General features: G+C 40.1%; 1 protein-coding gene across 1 annotated transcript in view; it reads left to right on the top strand.

The window, feature by feature from the left end:
- Window positions 1–8,665, top strand: part of RAPGEF4 (Rap guanine nucleotide exchange factor 4) — a 177,437-nt gene extending 168,772 nt beyond the window's left edge. The window contains exons 25-30 of the mRNA XM_063318177.1: window positions 972–1,062; window positions 2,840–2,890; window positions 3,445–3,532; window positions 3,810–3,874; window positions 6,968–7,022; window positions 7,434–8,665. Of these exons, the coding sequence (XP_063174247.1) occupies window positions 972–1,062; window positions 2,840–2,890; window positions 3,445–3,532; window positions 3,810–3,874; window positions 6,968–7,022; window positions 7,434–7,561 (478 nt within the window). The 3' untranslated portion in view covers window positions 7,562–8,665. The remainder of the gene's footprint in view (window positions 1–971; window positions 1,063–2,839; window positions 2,891–3,444; window positions 3,533–3,809; window positions 3,875–6,967; window positions 7,023–7,433) is intronic.
- The last annotated feature ends 13,417 nt before the right edge of the window (window positions 8,666–22,082 follow it).

Genomic DNA, 22,082 nt, shown 5'->3' with positions numbered 1-22,082 from the left:
ACAACTGGAGGGAGATGATATGGGTCTGCAGCTGGAAGTTTACGGTCCTGGAAGGAAGGTACCATCATAGGAAGAGTTAGGGGTGATTGTTTTTTAGTTCATTACTGGACATCTCTGGATTTTGGAGGGTGAAAATAGTAGCAGGACACACACGCACCCCGGAAGGCAAACTATTCTTATTTCCATGCATAAACATTCTTCAAACTTGTCCAAAGCACCCCAGATTTGGCAGCAAATGTTCAAATGTTTGGAGAGGGTGGAGATTGGTTTTAAGCCAGAAAGGGGAATGGTTTAACTCCCAAAAGCCTTTATTAAACAAAACAAAATAAAAATTGTGCTGCTAAACTTGGCATACAACAGGTTGCCCATCCCTGCTCTGTTGCAGTCACGGGGAAATGGGCCCCACACCTAAAAAGTAAGGTTCATATTAGGCCATTGTCTAAATATCCTTAGTTGAAAACAGAACTTTTTTCCAAATGAGAATCTGTTTGATTGTAGTTCTAGACTGAGTTTTGATAATATGACAGAATGGTCATTATTGACTGAAAGAGAATGACTAAATCATTTGGATACAAATCAAAAGCTGTGTCTGAATTGCTAGTACATATTAAACCCTTCTTAGTTCAGAATTTCTGGCCGTTTAATTTGGGGGACTTGCTCACACCAAAAGGCCTAATTTAAATAATTTTTCCATTACCAAAAGGCCTAATTTAAATAATTTTCCATGGCCTTTCCTTCTGTGTAAATATGCTTGGAATTGTAACCTAATTTTAATAAACTGCAACTATTAATTGTTGCAATAAAAAAGGTGTTTTATATTCTCAGACCGAGTTCAAGTATGTTATTAAGGTCTATCTGGATGAATGCAATCCAAAACGAAACAGGTTCACAGAACAGAAATAACGCTTTCTATTACCTTTTTCCTTCTTGAATTCTTTTTCCCCTCAAATTATGGTCCTCCTTTCTTCCAGCTGTAAGGAATATAAAAACTTGAATTCTTTCTTTGCTTTGATTATGGGACTAAGCAACGTTGCAGTGAGCCGCCTCACAATGACCTGGGAGGTGAGTGCAATTCTTCAAGGACTTGATTTTGATTTCTTCATCTGAGTTGTGTTATTTATTTATCAAATTTTGCCACCGCCCATCTCCCCCCGGAAGAGGGACTCGTTATCGTTTCTCTGGAATAGCCAAGAAGGCTAGGCTGGCAGGACCCAATAAATGCTTATACTTATGGTGTTGGGGAGAAGATAGGTTTGAGTCTACTAGTGGATCTTTGGGTATTTTCAGTAGATCATTCAAGATGCCTGATTTCCAACTGTTTAGTAATACCAGCAACAAAATGATTCCTTTCCCCGCTTCCCACATACCCAAGTGAATGACATTTGGCATCACTGAGAGTGAATTTTCTGTGGTTGCCTTTTGTATAAGGATCCTAACAGTGAGTCCTGAGGTTTCATTAGGGGAAAAAAACCAAAATGACTCCTGCCTGTTCAAATCTCAAATCCAGTGACTTTTTCTGCATTGTACATTGGACTCTTTCTGCCACATGATTGGCAACCTTTGCTACTCCCCTCAGTATCAAAAACAATTTGCCATGAGGCCGGGCAGAGGGCTGACACTCATAAAAAGAAATCTAAATTCCCTTCAGTTTATAGAACAACCAGGTGGGGTTCCTCCTGGAAGTTAGTTCTGCTCACCTCAGTGAGTTTATGCTTAGCCATTTATTTATAGGATGGCTAACTTGCATGCTTCCATGCAAGAGTTTACTTGTTCGCCCCTCCTCAAGGATTAAATCTGACAAGCATTAAACTGTCAGTGCCATTTAGTGGTAACCTCTCTTGTCTTCCTGTGACTTCTTCCATTCTGTTTTCTTAATTACAGTCACCCAACAAAAGGAAGTTGGAATAGCTATTGTAACTGTATGGGTTGTGGGTGTTTTTTTCTTTTTAATGCCTTCAAGTCAGTCTTGAGTCCTGGTGACTGCCAGGACATGTCCCTGCAGTTTTCTTGGTAGCACTTGCAAAAATGTTTTGCCCTTGCCTTCTTCCTAGGGCCAAGAGAGAGTGACTGGCCCAAGGTCACCCCACTGACTTAAGGCAGGATTAGAACTCATGCTGTCCTGATTTCTAGCCTGGTGCCTTCAACCACTACACCAAACCGGCTCTCTACACTACTGTAGTACTAGAACCTATTATTGGAAAGTGACACCATTTATGTAGTAACATAAATCTGAGTATTATGTGATAGACCTTCACTATGCAGTATCTCTAGGAAGTATGCACTTGATAAACAACAGGCCTATAAATACTGCAAAGATTTGTGAAGGATGTTGCCAGATTATCGTTCTTGGGATCAACAAGAACATGGCAAGAGGCCCTTTCCTCAGATGACTGATGGGAAATCCAGATTGGAATTTAATTTCCTTTGTGGCTGTTTAACTTCTGTGAACTAAGGAGCAAAGCGATCTCTATTTCCCAGGATATTTTGGGGTCTGGAACTAAATCTGCACCAAGCTTCATAGTTCTCTATTTATAATCTGGTTGCTAGGAAACTTGCTGTATTTTTCACTGCTGCTTTGTTGCAAATGAATGGTGGAAGAACAAGACTTCCTGCCATCTCAGATGGTGTTAGAGAGCCAGGAACAACTCACTCTGCCCCTTCATGTGAAGACGAGCAAGAGCTCTACTCACCTGCAGAAGGGCCTGGTGGAGGGAACGCTGTCTACTGGCGTAGGCACTATGAATCAGACAACTGAACTGTCCTTGTGCTTTCAGGAAACCCAGCAATCTAAATTTGAATCAAGCTTCCATACGGGTGTTTCTTTGTTTTTAATTGGCAGAAACTTCCAAGCAAGTTCAAGAAGATCTATGCAGAGTTTGAAAGCTTAATGGTAAATGGCAATAGAGATTTAATTCTATGCATGGCACGTTCTGGATACATTTTATTTCTGAACTAAATTCTAAATTCCTCTATTTTCCACATTTTATGTGTCCTTGTGTGACTTTAAGGAATTTATGACCCCATTACAGTGCTGATAAAACAAGCATATATGACTAATAAATTACACTCTCAGGAAACCTGTTCTGAGAAAATGTCTGCCCTACTTACAGTCGATCTGGGAAATCTAGAAAACTTTATCTTCCTTACATAGCCCAACTTTAAATTTGATCATGCATTATTTTTACAGAATCATAGTTTTATAGCTTATAGGGATGAATCAGCAAATGCATGAATATGAAAAATCAGAGAATTTGATAAGTATGTTGCATTATAACCACAGGGCCACTTTTGCTGCAGATAGCTGGTTGCCCTTTTTTTTTAAAATCTACTTTTTAAAAATTAAAAAGATTAAGACACTGATCCTGCTTTTTAAAGAAGTGGTTGTAATTTACATATATTTGCATTTGTCCAATACATCTGTTTTTCTTTTGCTTTGCGTTTTAGGACCCTTCAAGAAACCATAGGGCTTACAGACTCACAGTTGCTAAACTGGAACCTCCTATTATTCCCTTTATGCCTTTACTTATCAAAGGTAACAAGTTAAAGAAAAAAAAACAAGAAGATAAATTTAAAAATAAAACAAGAAATTTTAGATTAGACATGTGATCCTGTCTCTTTGGTTTCTCAAGTCATAAGAATGGAAAACTATCTTAATTTATCTAAATATTAACTTAGTAGCAAGCAGTGGCTATGAAAATACATTAAACATTACTGTTTTTTACAAGAAAATATTTCATCAGGATCAAAAAGTTGATATATATTCCCCAAATTAAATTGCTGCTGCTTATATAGATTTATTTATATTGCAGACATGACGTTCACTCATGAAGGCAACAAGACCTTTATTGACAGTCTGGTGAACTTTGAAAAAATGGTAGGTTATGTGTATTCCAAAAGCAAATGTTTTGGTGAGTGACTTACTCACCCTTATCACACTGAAATCTGTGGCAAAATAATAGTTTTGTTTCTGGAATGTGATTTCTACTGGTGTGCAGAAAGAGCTCTAGCAGGCAGGCATCGGAGCAGGAAGCTGTCAGGTGTTAAATTAATTCAAAGTTGCAAAAGATCCCATTGCCAAGAAAGCTCCCTCATTATCAATCAGCCAGTAATTTTAGTCCCATGGATCCAGAACAATGTCTTTTTGACACTTCATTTCCTCTTGCAGGTTAGCTTTATTCACTGAATGAATGAAGCAGTGGCAACTTTCTCTTACATGATGGTTATGCATCACTCTAATTTTCCTCTGTCATCAATTTTTCCCCAAGGTTTAACCAGAGTGGTGGTGGGTTCCATCATTTTCAAAAGCCGCAGGTTTTCAGGGCTATATCACTTCAGAACACTAATGACTCTAAGTTTTTCCTATTACTATTTTTTTTAAAATTCAGGACATAAAATACATCCTGAATCTCACTAAATGTTGGAGAGAGAATTTTTCAAAACTAAAGGAAGTATTGCATAAAATGATTTTCAGTCATATGATCCTTCACCATTGCAGTCTGAGAAGGTTCAGATACAGGTTTACTGCATCGCTGTTGTGTGTTATGGTTAAGTTTTATGCAATGTGATGTAGTGTTTCTTATGTCGAAGCCTGATATCCTGTGTTGTGATGTTTCTTATATCAACATGCTGTGCACTGTGTTGCATCTAAGTCTTTTGTGGTGTGCTTGCACATTTGGGAGACTCCGGCCCCATTGATATCATGAGGTGGTTTTCCACTGATCGAAGTTTTAAATAAGCTTCCTTTAACTTGAGTCAGTACCTGTCCAGTGCAGACACTGCAGGAGGAAAGATACAGTTGCAAGGGCAATGAGGCAGAGGAGAGGAGTTCTCTATGTTGAATACCTTTGTGGTTCTTGGCAGATGTATGAAAGCACACCGAGTCTTTTTGAGGCTGCAGGAAAATAAATGCAGGTAAAGTTTGTGCCGCTTCCATTGACTGGGGAATTAAGATATCCCTAGGCAGCACCACAGGGGAAAGGAGAGATGACATGTCTAGAAATTGCTGGGTGGACTTCTTGAGGGACAGGAAAGGTGCACAGATGTTCCCCCAATTGCTTCCCAGCTGACAAGGTTTGTCTCTGTTCAGTGCTTCTCCAGGAACTGAACACCTTGATACTTTTCCGGAAGGCCCTGAAGATGTGGTTCTGTCAGCGGGCCTGGGGACCCCAAGCTGATATGGAGCTGATCAAGTGGCTGATTCGATTGTATTTGTAGCTGCCGCAGGGGGTGGGGGTTGATGGGTTTTTGCATTGTGGATTTTAATTCTGCAAGCTGCTTGGAGTCACCATGTGTGAGCTGGGCAGCCAAATAAATTTGTTTAAGAAATATAAATAGATAAACAAAACTGTGGCCATACGCCTTGCAGAAAGCAGCCACAAGCCATTCCAAGGCACTTTTACAGCAGAAACTCCTCCATCTGTGGCAATACAGAATAGTGCCATCAACTGCTGGTTCTCCTATTTACTGGGGCCCTTCACCCTTGAGGTGTGAAATGAGGATTAGCAAATGTGTGCGTATTAGTTTTCAGGTTTTATGGATCCGAACAAAGGGAATTCACACACTGATCCTTATGGGGAAAAAGAAGGGGCAAGCATGCTTTCATTTTTGGAACATAAAGATTATGCAAAAAGTGTGACTTAAACAGTAGTTTTTGTATGATATGTATGAATATTTATAACAATATTGAAGCCTGGTCTAGGAATGGATTAGCAGATAATGTGGCTGGCCTGCTGCCATGATTCTGGGCTGTAGACGACTTGGATTGGAACTGTGGGGTTGGGGGGGGGCTACATGGAGGAGGTGACTGGATTGGGAGCAAACCCAGAGCCTCCATGGCATTATCTATTAGTTCTGTTTTGGAGGGATCCAGATCTTCTTTTTACATTGTTTTCCCTCAAAAGACTCCCAAAACACACTGCATAAACGTAAACTAATTTTAGATGGGTATACAATGTTGTACAGTTGAAGAGTTTGGCTGCTCTTTCTGAAATGCCTCCATTATTATTATCTTGTCCCTTATATGCATGACATATAATAAGACCCACTACCATTTCCATACAAATCAATATCAAGGGCAACTCCTGCATTATAAAATTACTGTTTCAGAAACAGCCTTATAATTAAAATAGGGTTGAGTTGAGAGGCTCCTTTATGCTTGTTATGTTGTGCAAGGGATATGTGAATTCAGCTTTCTTGATGTTACATTTGCTTGAGTTGCTTTACTAACTGGAAGGAATTATCACAATTCTTCCTTAATATTAAGGTTAACTCAATTGAGAGGGAAGGGAAGTTAAATTACACTTAACTTAAATTCCATTGATTTAAATGGATTTACCATAACCTTCCTATAGCATCTACTAGGAGGCATTGGGTTAGATCCAGATTTAGTCATACTTATGGTAAATCCATTTAAATCAGCTGATTTGAATATAGGAGGAGGAGGAGGAGATGATGATTACATGTATATGCATTCAAGAATGCAGGGTACAGCATGATTAATGGACTCCCACAATATGAGGAAAGCACATGAAGAACTAAACAAATTAGGAAAAGCTTAGGTTAATCATTTCTGCCCTGAATATTGTCTTCCTTATCAAGCAAAGTTCCCAGACTTTTTGAGCTGGTGGTGGGTATATGGACTTTTGAAAAGTTGTCATTCATGCTCTTAAAAAGTGATTACCTTTGGAGATTGGACTAATCTCGAAAGAGTTATATCAGAAGGCAAGACTCGAAATGGCTCCATGCACACCTATTGTCTTCCAAATTTCCTATCACTTCCCCCCGGTTTAATCTTTGGGGTTTTTCTTCTGGGTAGGTGTCCACAATGGGCAAGGAGTGTCATGGATAACAGTGGAAATGTCCACAGACACCTTGGTGCTAATGAGCTCTCACATGGGGATCCGGGATGTATAGGATTGGTGCTTAAATTTTCCTTCTTTGGTGATCTTTTTTCCCCCTCTATTTTCAGCGCATGATTTCAAATACTATTAGGACAGTGAAATTTTGCCGGAGCCTGCCTTTCAGTAAGTATTGCAATATATGCGTTATGATAATGACAATTTTTCATCAGTTTCATCAGCATAATGTCATAGATTGGAGATAATGAGCAGAGACTAGACGTACAGGGAGAATCAAATACCACTGAAATCAGTTTCTCTAGGTTTTTGGAAGAGAAAGGAAGGTAGAATTTTGAAATTGTGGGGGTCCGTTTCATCAGATTATGTATATTATCTCTGCTAATAAAATAATAGTGCATCGTTCTCTAGTATCAGTCATGATAAAGTAATGCTAAATGTAGACCTGATGTAGCAAGTTTTTAATGTAAGCTGTCTTGAGTCTCAGTGGCAATGTAAGTCTGATAAACATTAAATAATAATTGCTCGGGTTTGAGTTGGACTAAGCATGTCAATAGTTCTTCATTTCTGTTTCATCAGGCCCTGATGCATCTCAAGCAAACAAGAACCATCAGGATGTCCGTAGTTATGTACGTCAATTAAGTGTGATTGATAACCAGAGGACTTTATCACAGATGTCACACCGTCTTGAACCACGGCGTACTTAAGTGTTTCTGGTGATTATACCTCCCTTTCTTTATCCAATACAAGGTCATTCCTAAGAATGCCACCTCTTCTTGCTACTGCATTGCACTGCCACCGCAGAGAGAAGCCACAATGAATTCTAAAATCTTTGGTCATTAATGCACAATGTACCTGCCACCCAGGAAACAACAGGGATGTTTGGCTGTTGAAGAGGACATGATCTGTAGCAGGGAGGTTGCCAAGATTGTATACTCATCATTCATGTAAAAGTTTTGTATATAATAGAAGTCTTTATTTAAAAATGGAGACAATTCCAAAAGCTGGTAAGAAGAGAATTTAAGAGAAATGTATGGATGGGGTCCCTTGGCTAACAGAAGAAATTAACATGTTTTCTGGTCCACTACCAAATTAAATGCCCAATGGGTTTGCATGTTCAGCACACATGGGTTTCAGTAGCAAAAATCACTGGTGGCAGAAAAAAGGTACAGTGACCTCCTACCATGGTTTTCATATTCAGAGAATAGTTAAAAGCCTTTCACTGCAAGAGAAATATATTTTTAAAAAGTCAACTCTTAACCACACTTGCCTTACAGCAGTAGAACATTGTGGCCACTTCAGAAGCCCTAAGACTGGCTGAGTCCCTAATACTTTGGTATCTATTCATGTAGATTTCACTTTTTTTTTTAGTTCTTTTTAATTGCCAGTCAGGATTTTACCCAATGTCAGAATAAAGTAATGAGGTTTTGGACAACCGCATTAAAAGCAGGTGGGGAGACACACATTCAGAAAGAGCACAATCTGCACAATCTCTTCGAAGTAATATTTTCCTGGATATGGAAGTCTTTAATATCAGCTGTACTGTTGGCTGATTTAAGTTGTATTTCTAGAGTAAACTTTACAAAATGTCTTCTAATTTTCAGGAATCATTTTGCACTTTTAAATGGGCAGTATATGAAAGTGTTAATTTATTTCTTTGTGTGTTAGGCATTGTACCATAAAATTTATTTTATCTATTTTATTTAGCATGTAATTGAAGTACGAGTTTCTGTTTGCACTTGGTCTGTATTTCATGCTAACAAGGAGATGGTTTATGATTTATGTAAATAAAATGCACTACATTAAATATAATTGCCAAATACGTTTCTTCTTTCTTTAAAAAGGTGGCACCTGCCACATTTATCTTAATTCTTCTTAATCTGTTGTCATAGGTATTATCTTTTGCACTTGGACTTTGCTATTAGCAGTAAGTACTAATATACTACTGATGACAAAATTCAGGCCTGAGCTGTTAATGTAGAAAACAACTGGATTTGATTTAGATTATATCGTACGGTGCCCAATTTACTTAGGGTACAAATCCAAAGGGAGATTCAGAGTTCTCACTTGAGGCACAAATGGCCAGGTTCAAATTATCCTACTTCGGACACATTATGCAAAGACCCAACTGTTTGGAGAAGGCTCTGATGCTGGGAAAGGTGGGAGGAAAGAGACCAGCAGCCAGGTGGATGGATTCAGTTACAGTGGTGATGGGAGCACCGTTGGAAGATCTGAAAAACCAGGTTAGGGACAGATCATCATGAAGAAAATCTATCTGTGGTTGCTAGGAATCAACACTGACTTGATGGCACATAATCAAAAAATTGAGTAGAAAACTACAAAGGATGTAATTTTAAAAAAAAACTTTTGAACAAAATCAGATGATGTAGGCAAGAACAGTAGGGCTGTTCCTGAAAGACTGGGCAACGTTTGATTTCAGATAAATGGGTGCATGATTTCTTAAACCAGACTCCTTTAACTGATGGTGTTTTTAAAGAAGAAAGGCAGGCAACTTTCCTTCTTTTTTTAGATGCAATTAAGTTCACATTTGCAAACAACACTGACCCTCTGGTTGGAATAAATCCTGTAAATTTATGTAGCTGTTGTGTTTTCACTGTGCAAGCAGTATTTTGATGATTTGGGGAATAGTTGCTAAGACAGCTAATGCTCAAGTTCCACCTATGGCAAGTCAGAGTAGTGGCTGAGTATAAATAGGGCATCTGTGGCTGCCCTTTTCAAGAATAAAAGCTCAGTTTGCATTTTACTCTGAGAAAAAGAACTTGGGTTAAGAAAAATGTCACTTCACACTTCTCAGCAATCTCCGAGGATGCCTGTGTTCCCTCCTTAATGGTATTAATTGTCTTTGCGTGAATAATCTAGGAACACAGCTGGTGTACAGGAATTTATACATTATCAAACTAATACTGCTTTTGAAGCAGAGTATTTTCTTCTATGCTACTTAAGCTACCCCCCACGGTCTCAAGGGAGGTAGATGTTGATGAAAAAATAAACAGCTTAAATTAACACTTAATGACAATTGATATCCTCATTAGGTTTCATGACAACATTCACTATTGAAGATGGGGACAATTTTCATCTTTTAAAGCAGATTTTAAGTATGCTTCTTGGCTCTAAAAAAATAGAGTGACATCAAGATCTTATTCCATATTAAAGAAATTCTGGTTAACAACAGAAGGTGGAGCAAATGAAACAATGGGCACAGAAGTGGGAATAAGGCAGTAATGAATGATAAACTTGCATGAGAATTTTAAGGATGCAGTTAAAGTCAGGATTTGGAGGTAGGTCCAGACAAAGTTGTCTTTTTTTAAATAATAACTTCCCATGAACTACTTTCTGTATTTTCTAAATACACCCCCGCCTAAAACAGATCAATTGAAGCAAGAAAGGTGGAATAAGAGTGGTGAACTCCAGTCCATGATGGTGGCAGAGAGAGATTAAGCCCAAGATAACTCAGTTATTGGGTGCTATAGGGCTTGGCTCTTCTCTTGCTTTTACTTAACATCTACAAGAAGCCCTGGGAGAGATCATATGTCAGGAAGGGATGAGGAATCATCCATGTGTTGATTAGATCCAGTTATACATCGCAGCCCCAGGCAGAACAGGTGATATGGTAAAAACATTGACTTGATGCCTAGAGGTGGTTAGGGTCTAGATGGGGAGGAATGGATTTAAACCGAGTTCTAGTGCGATAGAATGGGTGTGGGCACAGAAGCCACCTGACTCCAGAGATAGACCATTTTTGGTTCTGTTGGGGTTGTGCTTCCCTAGACAGAGCTGGCTTGTGATGTGGGGATTCTGGAGACACAACTACATCTGGTGTGCCAACTGCAACCCTTCCTGGACCAGGGAGCAGTATACATAATTACTCAGGCCCTTGTAATCTCAAAATAGGGCTATTGCAATTCACTGTATATGGGGCTGCTCTGAACTTAAACTGATCAGGCATGCAGCAGTTTGGATAGTGTTGAGCATTGCCAGTTTTTCCCTCATAATCTTCACTTCAGAAGCTGCATGTCCAGCTTGTCAGCTTGCAAGTGCAGTTCACGGTGCTGGCTATCACCTTAAAGCCCTACATGGCTCAGGGCCTTGTTATCTCCAAGACTCCCTACTCAAAAGTGAATCTGCCTATCTGGTAAGATCTGGAAGAAAAGCCCTGTCAAGGGTCTTGCCTTTGAAAGAGTTTGGTGTAATGGTTCAGGACTCTGTAGCAGAGCCTTCTCAATGGTGGCATCCCCTATTTATGGAAAAGCTTGCCTCATACATAAGAATTACAAATTTCCCCTTGATAAGTTTCCATAAAGTAGAAACTTGGCTCTGGGAGAGAGCATGGAGATGTCAGACTTTGGCATCTACCCCTGTTGATCAGTCCCATTATAATGTATTACTAATTTATTTATGCCTTTGAGTCAGTTTTTGGCTCCCAGTGACTGCCTGGACAAGTCCCTGCAGTTTTCTTGGCAAGGTTTTTCAGACGTGGTTGGCCACTGCCTCCTTCTTAGGGCTGAGAGTGACTGGCCCAAGGTCAACCAAATGGCTTCATGCCTAAGGCAGGACTAGAACTCATGGTCTGGGTTTCTAGCCTGGTTCCTGAACCACTACACCAAACTGACTCTCATACTGTTTATTACTGCCATGTAGTTGTTTATCCTTCAGATTTTCTATACATGCCACTCTGAGCTCTTGGGAGCACAGCAGTATAGAAATGAGAGCAATAAATAATTAAAATAAATATTTTTTTACAACTCACCATAGATCTTTGGATAGCCTTATACGGTGGTGACATGTAAAGATTTAAAAACCCAACGAGGCACAATCAAACACTGTGGGATGCCGTAACATAAATGCTAAGGGGTCAAGGATTGAACCCTTAACACTGTGTTCTGGAATTGATGAGGCAGCTAGAAATGAAACTAGTCATTGTGCTTCAGCCCAGAAGATAGCAGTGTATGCTGCCTGGGGCTCAACAAGAAGTGGGTATAAATCTAACAAAGTCCTGCTCATACTGTAAGTAGGAATTGGACATGGGTCTCTGTGTACCTGCCAATGAGCATACCAGGTGGGGCCAGGGAGGAGGTGGGCTCTGAGAATTCAAGCTTACAAGACTTTTGCTCTGGGTGTTAGGATAAATGTATCTGTTGTCAGCTCTCTGTTTGGCAATCTTGTCTAACTAGGTGCCAGCTTTTCTGATGGACTTGCTGGATTTGATCCTTGGACTTGGTTTTTGTTGACTTAGTACAAACTTCATCCTCAATAGAAACCTAATGTAAAACCAGTTTGCCTCCAGTAGCCAGTCCAGACAGTTTATCCAGGAATAAGGCATAGTTCAAAGTGCTGAATGTTCATTAGATTGGAGGCAGTACCTGACATTGGCATGTCAAATATCACACTCCAAAGGCAGGCAGGACTGGAAGCTTTTTTTTTTTTTTTGCAGGAGTAAAATAGGATTTGCATCCCTAAAACATGATCTGTTAGGACTTGCATGATCTAAAACATGATCTGTTTTCCACACAAGTGGAATAAAGATAAAAAGAACCCAATTAAACAAATGAGTCAAAAACATTACAGTGGTTCATTTATTTGTTGAGGAAAATGATCCAAAGCTGCATATTTGTGTGTGGCAAGAGTAAGTGAACCTCTAGGATTATCAGTTCATTTGAAGGGGAAATTAGAGGGCAAGCTGCTGTATATAAACAGGGAGCAAACCTCACACTCACTCACACTGATGATATTACCTAGTTGGGTAATGAAATGTCTGCAAGCAAACCACCAAGCTCAGAGAGCCCCAAGGACTCCATGGGAAATTAAAGTCAGGTGTTTCAATCAATGGGATGATAATTAGATAAGAGTATGGAGGTCCTGCCTCTTTTAAAGAAGAGAATTCTGGGTATTCACAATGAAAGTCTGATCTTCACAACACAGGGATGTGGAAGTGTATCATGGCTCAAACAGGAGATTTCTGAGGACCTCCAAACAACAGTTGTGTTCACCAGGCTGGAAAAGGTTATAAAACTATTTCTGATGAGTCTGGACTCTACCAGTCCACTGTCAGGCAGACTATGTACAAATGAAGGCAATTCAACACCATTGTTAACCTCCCCAGGAGTGGTTGACCAACCAAGATCAAACCAAGAGCAAGTCACGTAATACTCCAAAGAACCCCAGGGTAACATCTAAAGAACTAAAGGCCTCTCTCGCATTGGTGAGTGTCAGTGTTCATGAGACCGCCATCAGGTGAATATTGAACAACAATGGTTTGGGCCTGCTTTGTTGCATCGGGACTGAGATGGCTTGCCATCATTGATGGAACTATGAATTCTGAACTGTACCAGCAAATTCTACAGGAAAATGTCAGAACTGAAGCTCAAGAGAAATTGGGTGGTGCAGCAAGACCAAAACACACAAGCCACATGACCAAATAATGGTTGAAGCAGAAGAAAATTAACGTTTTGGAATGGCCAAGTCAAGGTCCTGACCTTAATCCTATAGAAATGTTGTGGAAGGACCTGAAACAGGAGTTTGTGTGAGGAAGCCCACCAACATCCCTGAGTTGAAGCTGTTCTGTAAGAAGAAATGGGCTAAAATTCCTCCAAGCTGATGTGCAGGCCTGATCAACAGTTATTAGAAACATTGAGTTGCAGTTATTGCTGCTCATGGGGGGCTCACCAGTTAGTGAAAATAAGGGTTCACATACTTTTGCCACACACAGATATGTAGCTTTGGATCATTTTCCTCAATAAATAAATGAACAAGTATAATGTTTTTGATTCGTTCGTTTAATTGGCTTCTCTTTATCTTGTGTGGAGAACAGATCATGTTTTAGGTCATATTTATGCAGAAATATAGAAAATTCAAAAGGATTCACAGACTTTTAAGCACCACTGTAGATAGTTCTCAGGCACTTTCTTAGACTGCATCCAACTGCAGTGTCAAAGAAAATATACTTTTGGACATTCCATCACATCCTCAGATAAAGTTAGAATACAACAGTCTCTATCACACCCCAAACAAGCTTTTCCAGATGATCCTGAGAAGAATGACTGGTTTGCCAAGGGGAAATTCTGAAAAGTTCCTTTAAGTGTTGAGTCACAGAGCCAAGTTTCTACCAGGTGTTTTCCCATATACATCAGCAGAACAGAAAAACCTATTTAAGTATCTCATGGAATCTGCATACTGGTTATCCATTCAAGGGAGGTGAATCAGTGAGGTTTCTGGAGATCAGTTAGATTTTGGGAGCACCATCAAGCAATGCTTTTTTTCTTAATTGAAGTCATTAAGTAGTAGCACAGTAGTAACTGATGCAGAGAAGACTGCAAACTGATGTACTGTACAGCAAGAACTCTTTCTCTTCCTTACCAAGCTACACATACTTCCAAAAAATATTACTTGCTGTAAAATTTGTCTTGATCATGTCTGTTGTCCTGCCATTTTCTCAAAGGAAGTTCCAATATCAAGAGGAATATCCTATCTTTGATTGTTCTAGGAAGGTTCCAAGATTATTAGCTGAGACCTGGAGGTTATCTTTTAAGGAATCCTGAAAAAATACATTGGGTATTTCAGTATAACAGGATTTGCTCTGCAACTTGGTTCTTGCAGTGAAAGTAGATAAAAAGACAAAACAAAATAATTCCCTTGACTGGAAGGGGAAAGGCCAGAGCAATTCTATATAAGTCAAATAACTTTTAATATGATTTTTAATGCCATTTAAAAATCTAGCCAAACAAGTTAAGCGAAATCAAAGCATTTAACCTGCAGGGGTACCTAGAGCAGATAATGAGTTTTGCTATGAAAAAAGAAAAGAAAAAAGAAAAATTTTAACAAAAAGTAACTGGAGAAAATTATAAGCCTAAATTGTTAACGTAGCTTCTTAGTAAGGTCAACTGCATAATATACGGTACCTTAACCTCTTCCAGCAATTTTTAAACACCATGCAGCTTAAATAGCCTTCTTCTGAATTCAGACGTATTCCTTCTGGGAGACCGGAATGCAAATCAAGAGGTAATAGTGGAAGGAAATTAAAAGATGTGCTATTCTCATTTCATTTTTTTCCCCTACTGATAATAAGAAAAGCAGCATAGAGTGTGGTACAGTAAAGGGAACCTCTGGCTCTCTGAATAGCTTTTCTTCCACTGTTAATCTGAAATGCATTACACCCTGCCTTTTCAAATAACCTCTGTGGTCTGTACTGTGATCAGCATTAAAGTTCAGCAGGTACCCGAAGCAGATGTCACCAAAGGTCATCATATTAGCTATTAAAGGAAATAATAGCTAGATTTGAAAAGTGTTACTTCAAAAAAAATCAGAAACTTTGTCAGCACCCAGATTCAACTTTGAGGGTAAACATTCCATGCGCAGATTTCAAATTTTGGAGTTGAGATGAATTGAAGGGTTGTAGAAACCCCATCTATGGAAATCATGCTTTAGCGGGTGTGTGTATGTCTACATTTCTATGTAAGAATAACCTTCCCACGCATCCACAGCGAGATAGGATCCCCACACCATGGACATTCTTCTAACCCTGTTCTTCTCAGAATTTTAGAAGTCTCCTTTTTCCTTCAGCAACCTTATCCTGGAGGAAGGGAGCTCGGTCTCATTCTGCTCTCTGCCTCCTTTCCCCAGATAATGAATGAGATGCCTCCGAAGACAGTTCTGCATTCAGAGCAGGAAACACTATGAGGGTTCAAAACTGATCTAGGGAGTCACTCAGCAGTGGGATGAAAGGATCAGGCTTACCAGATTCCAAAGTACACAGCTAATATATGTTCCCATCTAAAGAATCCTTCCCTGGCTAAATGCATTACTGCTAAATATCTAACCGAAAGCCAGTCTGGTGTAGTGGTGAAGGCCCCGGGCTAGAAACCAGGAGACAGTGAGTGCTAGTCCCGCCTGAGGCACGAAGCCAGCTGGGTGACCCTGGGCCAGTCGCACTCTCTCAGCCCTGGGAAGCAGGCAAGGGCAAACCACTTCCGAAAATCTTGCCAAGGACCTGCAGGGACAAGTTCAGGCAGCCGCCAGGAGCCAATGCTGACTCAGATGCACACATATACACACAAATCTAATTATGAGATATTAATTATGCCAACACAGGATCTAAAGCCGCCATGGCTGCCATTCTTTTTTAAGATGTTCTTCAGCAAATGAAAGTAACAATACTGTTAGTCTTGCCTCCATTCCAGCAAGGCCTTTCGCTGGGAATGCCCCCTAGTCTAAAAACTTAAGGGAAGAAAATCATGAGGATATTCAAAAACGAAGCCTTCCTAATCCCCAGCCCTTCTGGTACTAATCCAGAGCCCCCAATATTGTTCCAGGGTGTCTTGACTACTCATAACACTCTGGAAATCAGAACCCTCAAACCAATCATTGCCAGCCCCTTTGCCCAACAACCAAGCATAAAAAAAAGTCAGCAAATTACTGACTGCATTGTCCTACACGCCAGCTTTGTGCGCGCACACCCAAACACACCCTGTCTGCCACTTCAGAGAAATACATGGAAAATAAATAAAATCCACCTTTTCAAAACTACTGATACTTCCAAGCTCCTCCGCTGGTATGCCAGGATCACTGTTTTCAGACTTTAGCTAATAGAATCTGCCTATCTGGAGCTGGAAGAGTCCAGAAGCTGCTTTTGCTGGCTCCTGCTGTAGGCGGATCACCCTTCCCTGTCAGCACTGCCAGCCCTTTGAGGTAGGCTAGGTCAGGAAACAGACATAAGAATCACTAGGCATTTAAAAAAAAATCCGTGTAAACTGAAAGCTAAGCAGTGTTAAAAGCCACCTTGCCCCACTGAAAAACTGCTCTGAAATTAAAACAGGGATTACTGTATCACAAAGTTTAATGTAAGAATTAGCATGAGGGCTTTAGTCGCAAGATTAGGAATATGTTTGGGAACGATGACAGTGTATGAGTAAGTGCCAGCTGAGTAAAGCGGTCACAAACTGTGATAGTAGAAATATTAAACAATAAAATGGTTTAACCTGAACATGGCCTGAGAGTGGCCGTAGAAACCAAATATGGAACCTTAATATATTTATGCTCAACTCTGCAGATAACTGTGAATGTTGGTGATTATTGTTCTTACGTATTCTTGTCTCTCTCTTCACATTGGATGTTTAAAAATCTATTGTTCTCATGCTCTGGATTTCTTCTGAAGATAACAGCAGCAAATAAGCTTTCTTTCCAATCGGAATAGGCATTATTAGGGCTCAAGAGGGCAAAGTCAGTCTGTGAACCCCTGATCACGATGAAAAAATCAAGGGTAAGTTGGAGGCCATGCTTGAGGATGATTATGCACTCTTATTTTCTTGGACATCTCACTAGATTATCCTGATTGAATTTAATTATCCTGATTTAATTGCATCTCTGGCGGCAAATGGGAAGCTGTGTTAGGACAAGCAACCATCTTTCTCTGCCAGCTGGCCTCCCTTAGAACAGAAAAAGCTTCTATGGAAAGCTCTAGGTTTCGTCACTAGGGAAATAGATATAAGTGCAATCCTAAAGCTTGTAGAACCTCAGGTGCTTCCCAAACACCTTGCTTGTGGTCCCTGGGATTTCTGCAGAAGTTACCGCTGAATGGGGAGTACGCCAAGATTCAATTCAGAGACTCCATTTGAAGATAGTTCCATTGTATCTGGCCTGGAATCAGGTTTCCCAATCAAATTGGCAAGTCCATTTAAAAACCGTGGTATCATTGCGTGCCTCCAAATCAGTTGAGATGATCTGGGTAAATTCTGTACATGTGCAGCAATATTTTCCTCTGAATCGATTCCAAAGTCTGACTGATGTGATTTCAGATATCCAAACCGAACAAACTGCAAATCTCAACTGAAATTAATTCAAACTGGATTTTGCCTTCACACATCCACATTGCTAAGCTGTAATTTTTCATCTAACAGATGGTGGAAATTATTAAGTACGTGGCCATAGAAAAGAGACACAGGAGTGTAGGTGCTGTGCCAGCAGGAAGAGGAAAGATCAAGCATCATCATCATTGATGATGCCCTTGATGTTGGGAATTGGTGATCCAGGTATGATTTACAAACCTCAGAATAAGTAATAAAACATTACTCCTAATTATTCCATCATTACTTAGAGCATAGCAAACTGAAAGTGCATTGTGAACTAATTATTCTTCATATATGTCTGGGTGCCATGAGATTCTGACTAGCTTTGTTAATTTTTCTAAAACCATCTAGTTTGTAATACAACATGAGGCTTATATGCAACAAATGAACTTCCATCCTGTATCGCCATATCCTGATATCATGATTCAAATCCTGTGATGTACATACTTACTTCTTTCACTGGGGCACAAATACAAAGGGTGGGGATTGTGTTGGGATATCACCATGTGTGTTGCCATTTCTTCATCAGCATGGTTGGCAGCAGATGCCAATCATGCCTCATTTTGATGTTCATAGGGTATTACTGGATGGACCTGACTAAGGAATTCTGCCCAGTTACAAGGTCTTAGAAAATCAAATGATGTTTAAATGAACACTGAAAATTGAGACAGTTAGCTAGTAGTTAGAATGTTCTGTTTAAATATATCCCCAAGTAATTTGAATAATTCAGAGAGGGGGTGAGATAAACAAATTAGTCATCGATAATCACATAGCATCTCCCATCCGTGGGGATATGCATACTATGTGACATGCACAGGTGAGTCAAAGGGATACAGCTCATACTAAAATTAGCACCAGTCAAAAATAAGCAGGGGTGGGGTGGGGTGGGGTGGGGTGGGGGGAGACACAAATATAACGGGAAGTCTCTGAATGCTACACAAGTCTATCTTGACATGCCCTCTCAACATAAGGATCTGGCCTTTTGCCTTCTCAAAATCCAAGCATGAGTTCCCTGTGGTATTCCCTGCTCTTCCCAAGGCATAGAAGGATCCAACACCTCATTGTGTTCCAGATGTCTGGCCATCCTCTCCAAAAATTCCCCAGCTAAAAGTATCACTGCTGAGAACTGCATGAAGTGAAGCCCACATAACTGGAGGGCACTGACATTAGACGGGTCTGCTTTAAAGAGCACCACCAACTCCACCAAGGACAAAGGAGAAGATGCAGACAAGATCTTTTATCTCACATGTTCCTGTTTCCTGAGATTTACCTGGATGGGACTTTACTGGAAGATTGCTATGAGATAATTACCACTGCCCTTATAAGCCTCCAAACCTAATAAAGCAAAAATTAAAAACAAAAGAAAACATCACTTACTTGTTTATTACAATATTGTTAAAAAAATTTAAAATCCCCCAAACTGGGGGATATTAAAATGGTTTTAAAGAAACCCATCTTTAAAAACACCTTCTGGGATGTTTCTGCAATTTTCCAGTCTAGCCTATCACCCTGAGATTTCCTAGTGGTCTCCCTTCCAAGCACTAAACAGATTTGACTTGCTTGACTCTTTCAAGATTAGTTAGGTTTGGCTAAAAGGGCTTTCCTAGACACTAAAAATACATTAAAGTACACACCATGCATCTGTTTTTAGATGAAGAGGATTCCGCAGCTTGGGTATTGCCACTAAAAAGCCATTTTCATTCCTAGCTGTACACCAAACATCCCTTGGTGGAGTCTCATGAAGCAGGGGTTCAGGTAGAAATTTTGAGTGAGCCACCCTTTACGTGCTCCAGCCATGAAGAACCTTGAAGATCAAAATCATCCATCTAGCAATAGCCTTGGAACCAAAAAAGATGATAAAGTCTGATCATAAAACCCAGACCCAGTCAATAATGTTTTCATCATAATCTGGTCCAGCTAAAGTTTCTAGAGCAGCACAGGACCGACCCACGTACAAGGCATTGCAGGAATCAGAGTGTGTGAGCGTGTATCCCTGAAGCAAGGTTCACCTGTCCAGGTAGGTAAGCTTGCAGCTGGCAGCTAGGATGCATCAATTAGCACAGAGAGCCTCAAACCAAGATCTTTCGGATGAATATCCAGTAAACAGTGGGTTGGCTTTGGTGAGGATTAAATTTGGAAAAAAATCAGAGATTGTTTACTACTTCTGGGAACTTCTGCCAGGTTGTGATTCAAGTTTTGTGGGTTACACCCCAACCTACAGGATGATTATATGATGTGGAGGAGGAATCAGAAGCAGCAGCGGCCTTTGTGCCTCTCCAAGCAGAAGGCACCCAGAGGAGGAGACAGCTTGCGGAGGAAACTCCCTGGGCTTCCCAGGCTGGACCTGGGCAGCATTCCTGACTGGGCCTCTGAGGATACATTTTCTTCCAACTAAAAATGACCAGTCTAAATGCTTAAAAAAAAATACTTATGTTATTCATTTGATAGATGTACATCCTGTCTTTCCTCCAGGAGCACAGGGTAGCACACATGGCATCACTGTCCATTTTATCTCCACCAGAGCAACCCTGTGAGGTAGGCTGGGGTCAGTGGGAGTGACTGACCCAAAGTCATCCAGTGAGTTCCTATGGCTGAGCATTACTTCTGAGTCAGCTAACAGGAATATAAACCCAAGGTACTTCAGCCCACCCCTCTCCTCTAACTTCCCTTTGATATCTATCTATAGACAGATTGAATCCAAAAGCATCCATTCTAAAAATGCCTATGTTTAGGTTAGTCTGCAGCAATATTGTCTGAAACCAGTGAGATTCCTAGTGGCAAATACAGCTTCATGCATGCAAAAAAAACCCAGGAGTCAATGCATCAGCTTTTTGTTTTAGTCAAAATGAAAAGTCTATTCACAAACTAACAATAATATTGTGTCATTGTATAGTTCTTAAATTATTGTTTATATATATTTATATAGATAGATATAGATATACTTATATTTTGTTTGTTTTTCATATAGTTTTAATTGCTGTGTCCTGCCCTGAATCATGTATTTGAGAAGGGCAGTTATGTAAATTGAATTTAAAAAATACACAAATAAAAAGAATAAAATATTTTAAGAAGTAAATACCTACAAACATAACTAAAATGACATTGTTAGGTATGGGCAATTGCTCTTGTTGAAAAAGTTATTGATAAAATTTGAATATTAAGTTCACAGTGGGATGCATCACATTTTTATCAGGCAGACAGATTATACAAACACATATACATATATAAGATTATATATATGTTGTTGTTTATTCGTTTAGTCGCTTCCGACTCTTCGTGACTTCATGGACCAGCCCACGCCAGAGCTTCCTGTTGGTCGTCAACACCCCCAGCTCCCCCAGGGACGAATCCGTCACCTCTAGAATATCATCCATCCATCTTGGCCTTGGTCGGCCCCTCTTCCTTTTGCCCTCCACTCTCCCTAGCATCAGCATCTTCTCCAGGGTGTCCTGTCTTCTCATTACGTGGCCAAAGTATTTCAGTTTTGCCTTTAATATCATTCCCTCAAGTGAGCAGTCTGGCTTAATTTCCTGGAGGATGGACTGGTTTGATCTTCCTGCAGTCCAAGGCACTCTCAGAATTTTCCTCCAACACCACAGTTCAAAAGCATCGATCTTCCTTCTCTCAGCCTTCCTTATGGTCCAGCTCTCGCAGCCATATGTTACTATGGGGAATACCATTGCTTTAACTATGCGAACCTTTGTTGTCAGTGTGATGTCTCTGCTCTTAACTATTTTATCGAGATTTGTCATTGCTCTTCTCCCAAGGATTAAGCGTCTTCTGATTTCCTGACTGCAGTCAGCATCTGCAGTAATCTTTGCACCTAGAAATACAAAGTCTTTCACTGCTTCTACATTTTCTCCCTCTATTTGCCAGTTATCAATCAAGCTGGTTGCCATAATCTTGGTTTTTTGAGGTTTAGCTGCAAGCCAGCTTTTGCACTTTCTTCTTTCACCTTCATCATAAGGCTCCTCAGTTCCTCTTCGCTTTCAGCCATCAAAGTGGTATCATCTGCATATCTGAAATTGTTAATGTTTCTTCCAGCAATTTTAACTCCAGCCTTGGATTCCTCAAGCCCAGCATGTCGCATGATGTGTTCTGCATACAAGTTGAATAGGTAGGCTGAGAGTATACAGCCCTGCCGTACTCCTTTCCCAATCTTAAACCAGTCCGTTGTTCCGTGGTCTGTTCTTATTGTTGCTACTTGGTCGTTATACAGATTCTTCAGGAGGCAGACAAGATGACTTGGTATCCCCATACCACTAAGAACTTGCCACAATCTGTTATGGTCCACACAGTCAAAGGCTTTAGAATAGTCAATAAAACAGAAATAGGTGTTTTTCTGAAACTCCCTGGCTTTTTCCATTAT

The sequence above is a fragment of the Candoia aspera genome, chromosome 1 (assembly GCF_035149785.1).
Source record: "Candoia aspera isolate rCanAsp1 chromosome 1, rCanAsp1.hap2, whole genome shotgun sequence".
NCBI classification, from domain to species: Eukaryota; Metazoa; Chordata; class Lepidosauria; order Squamata; family Boidae; genus Candoia; species Candoia aspera.
The sequence above is the reverse complement of the archived record's forward strand: the minus strand, read 5'-3'. Positions and strand labels throughout refer to the sequence as shown.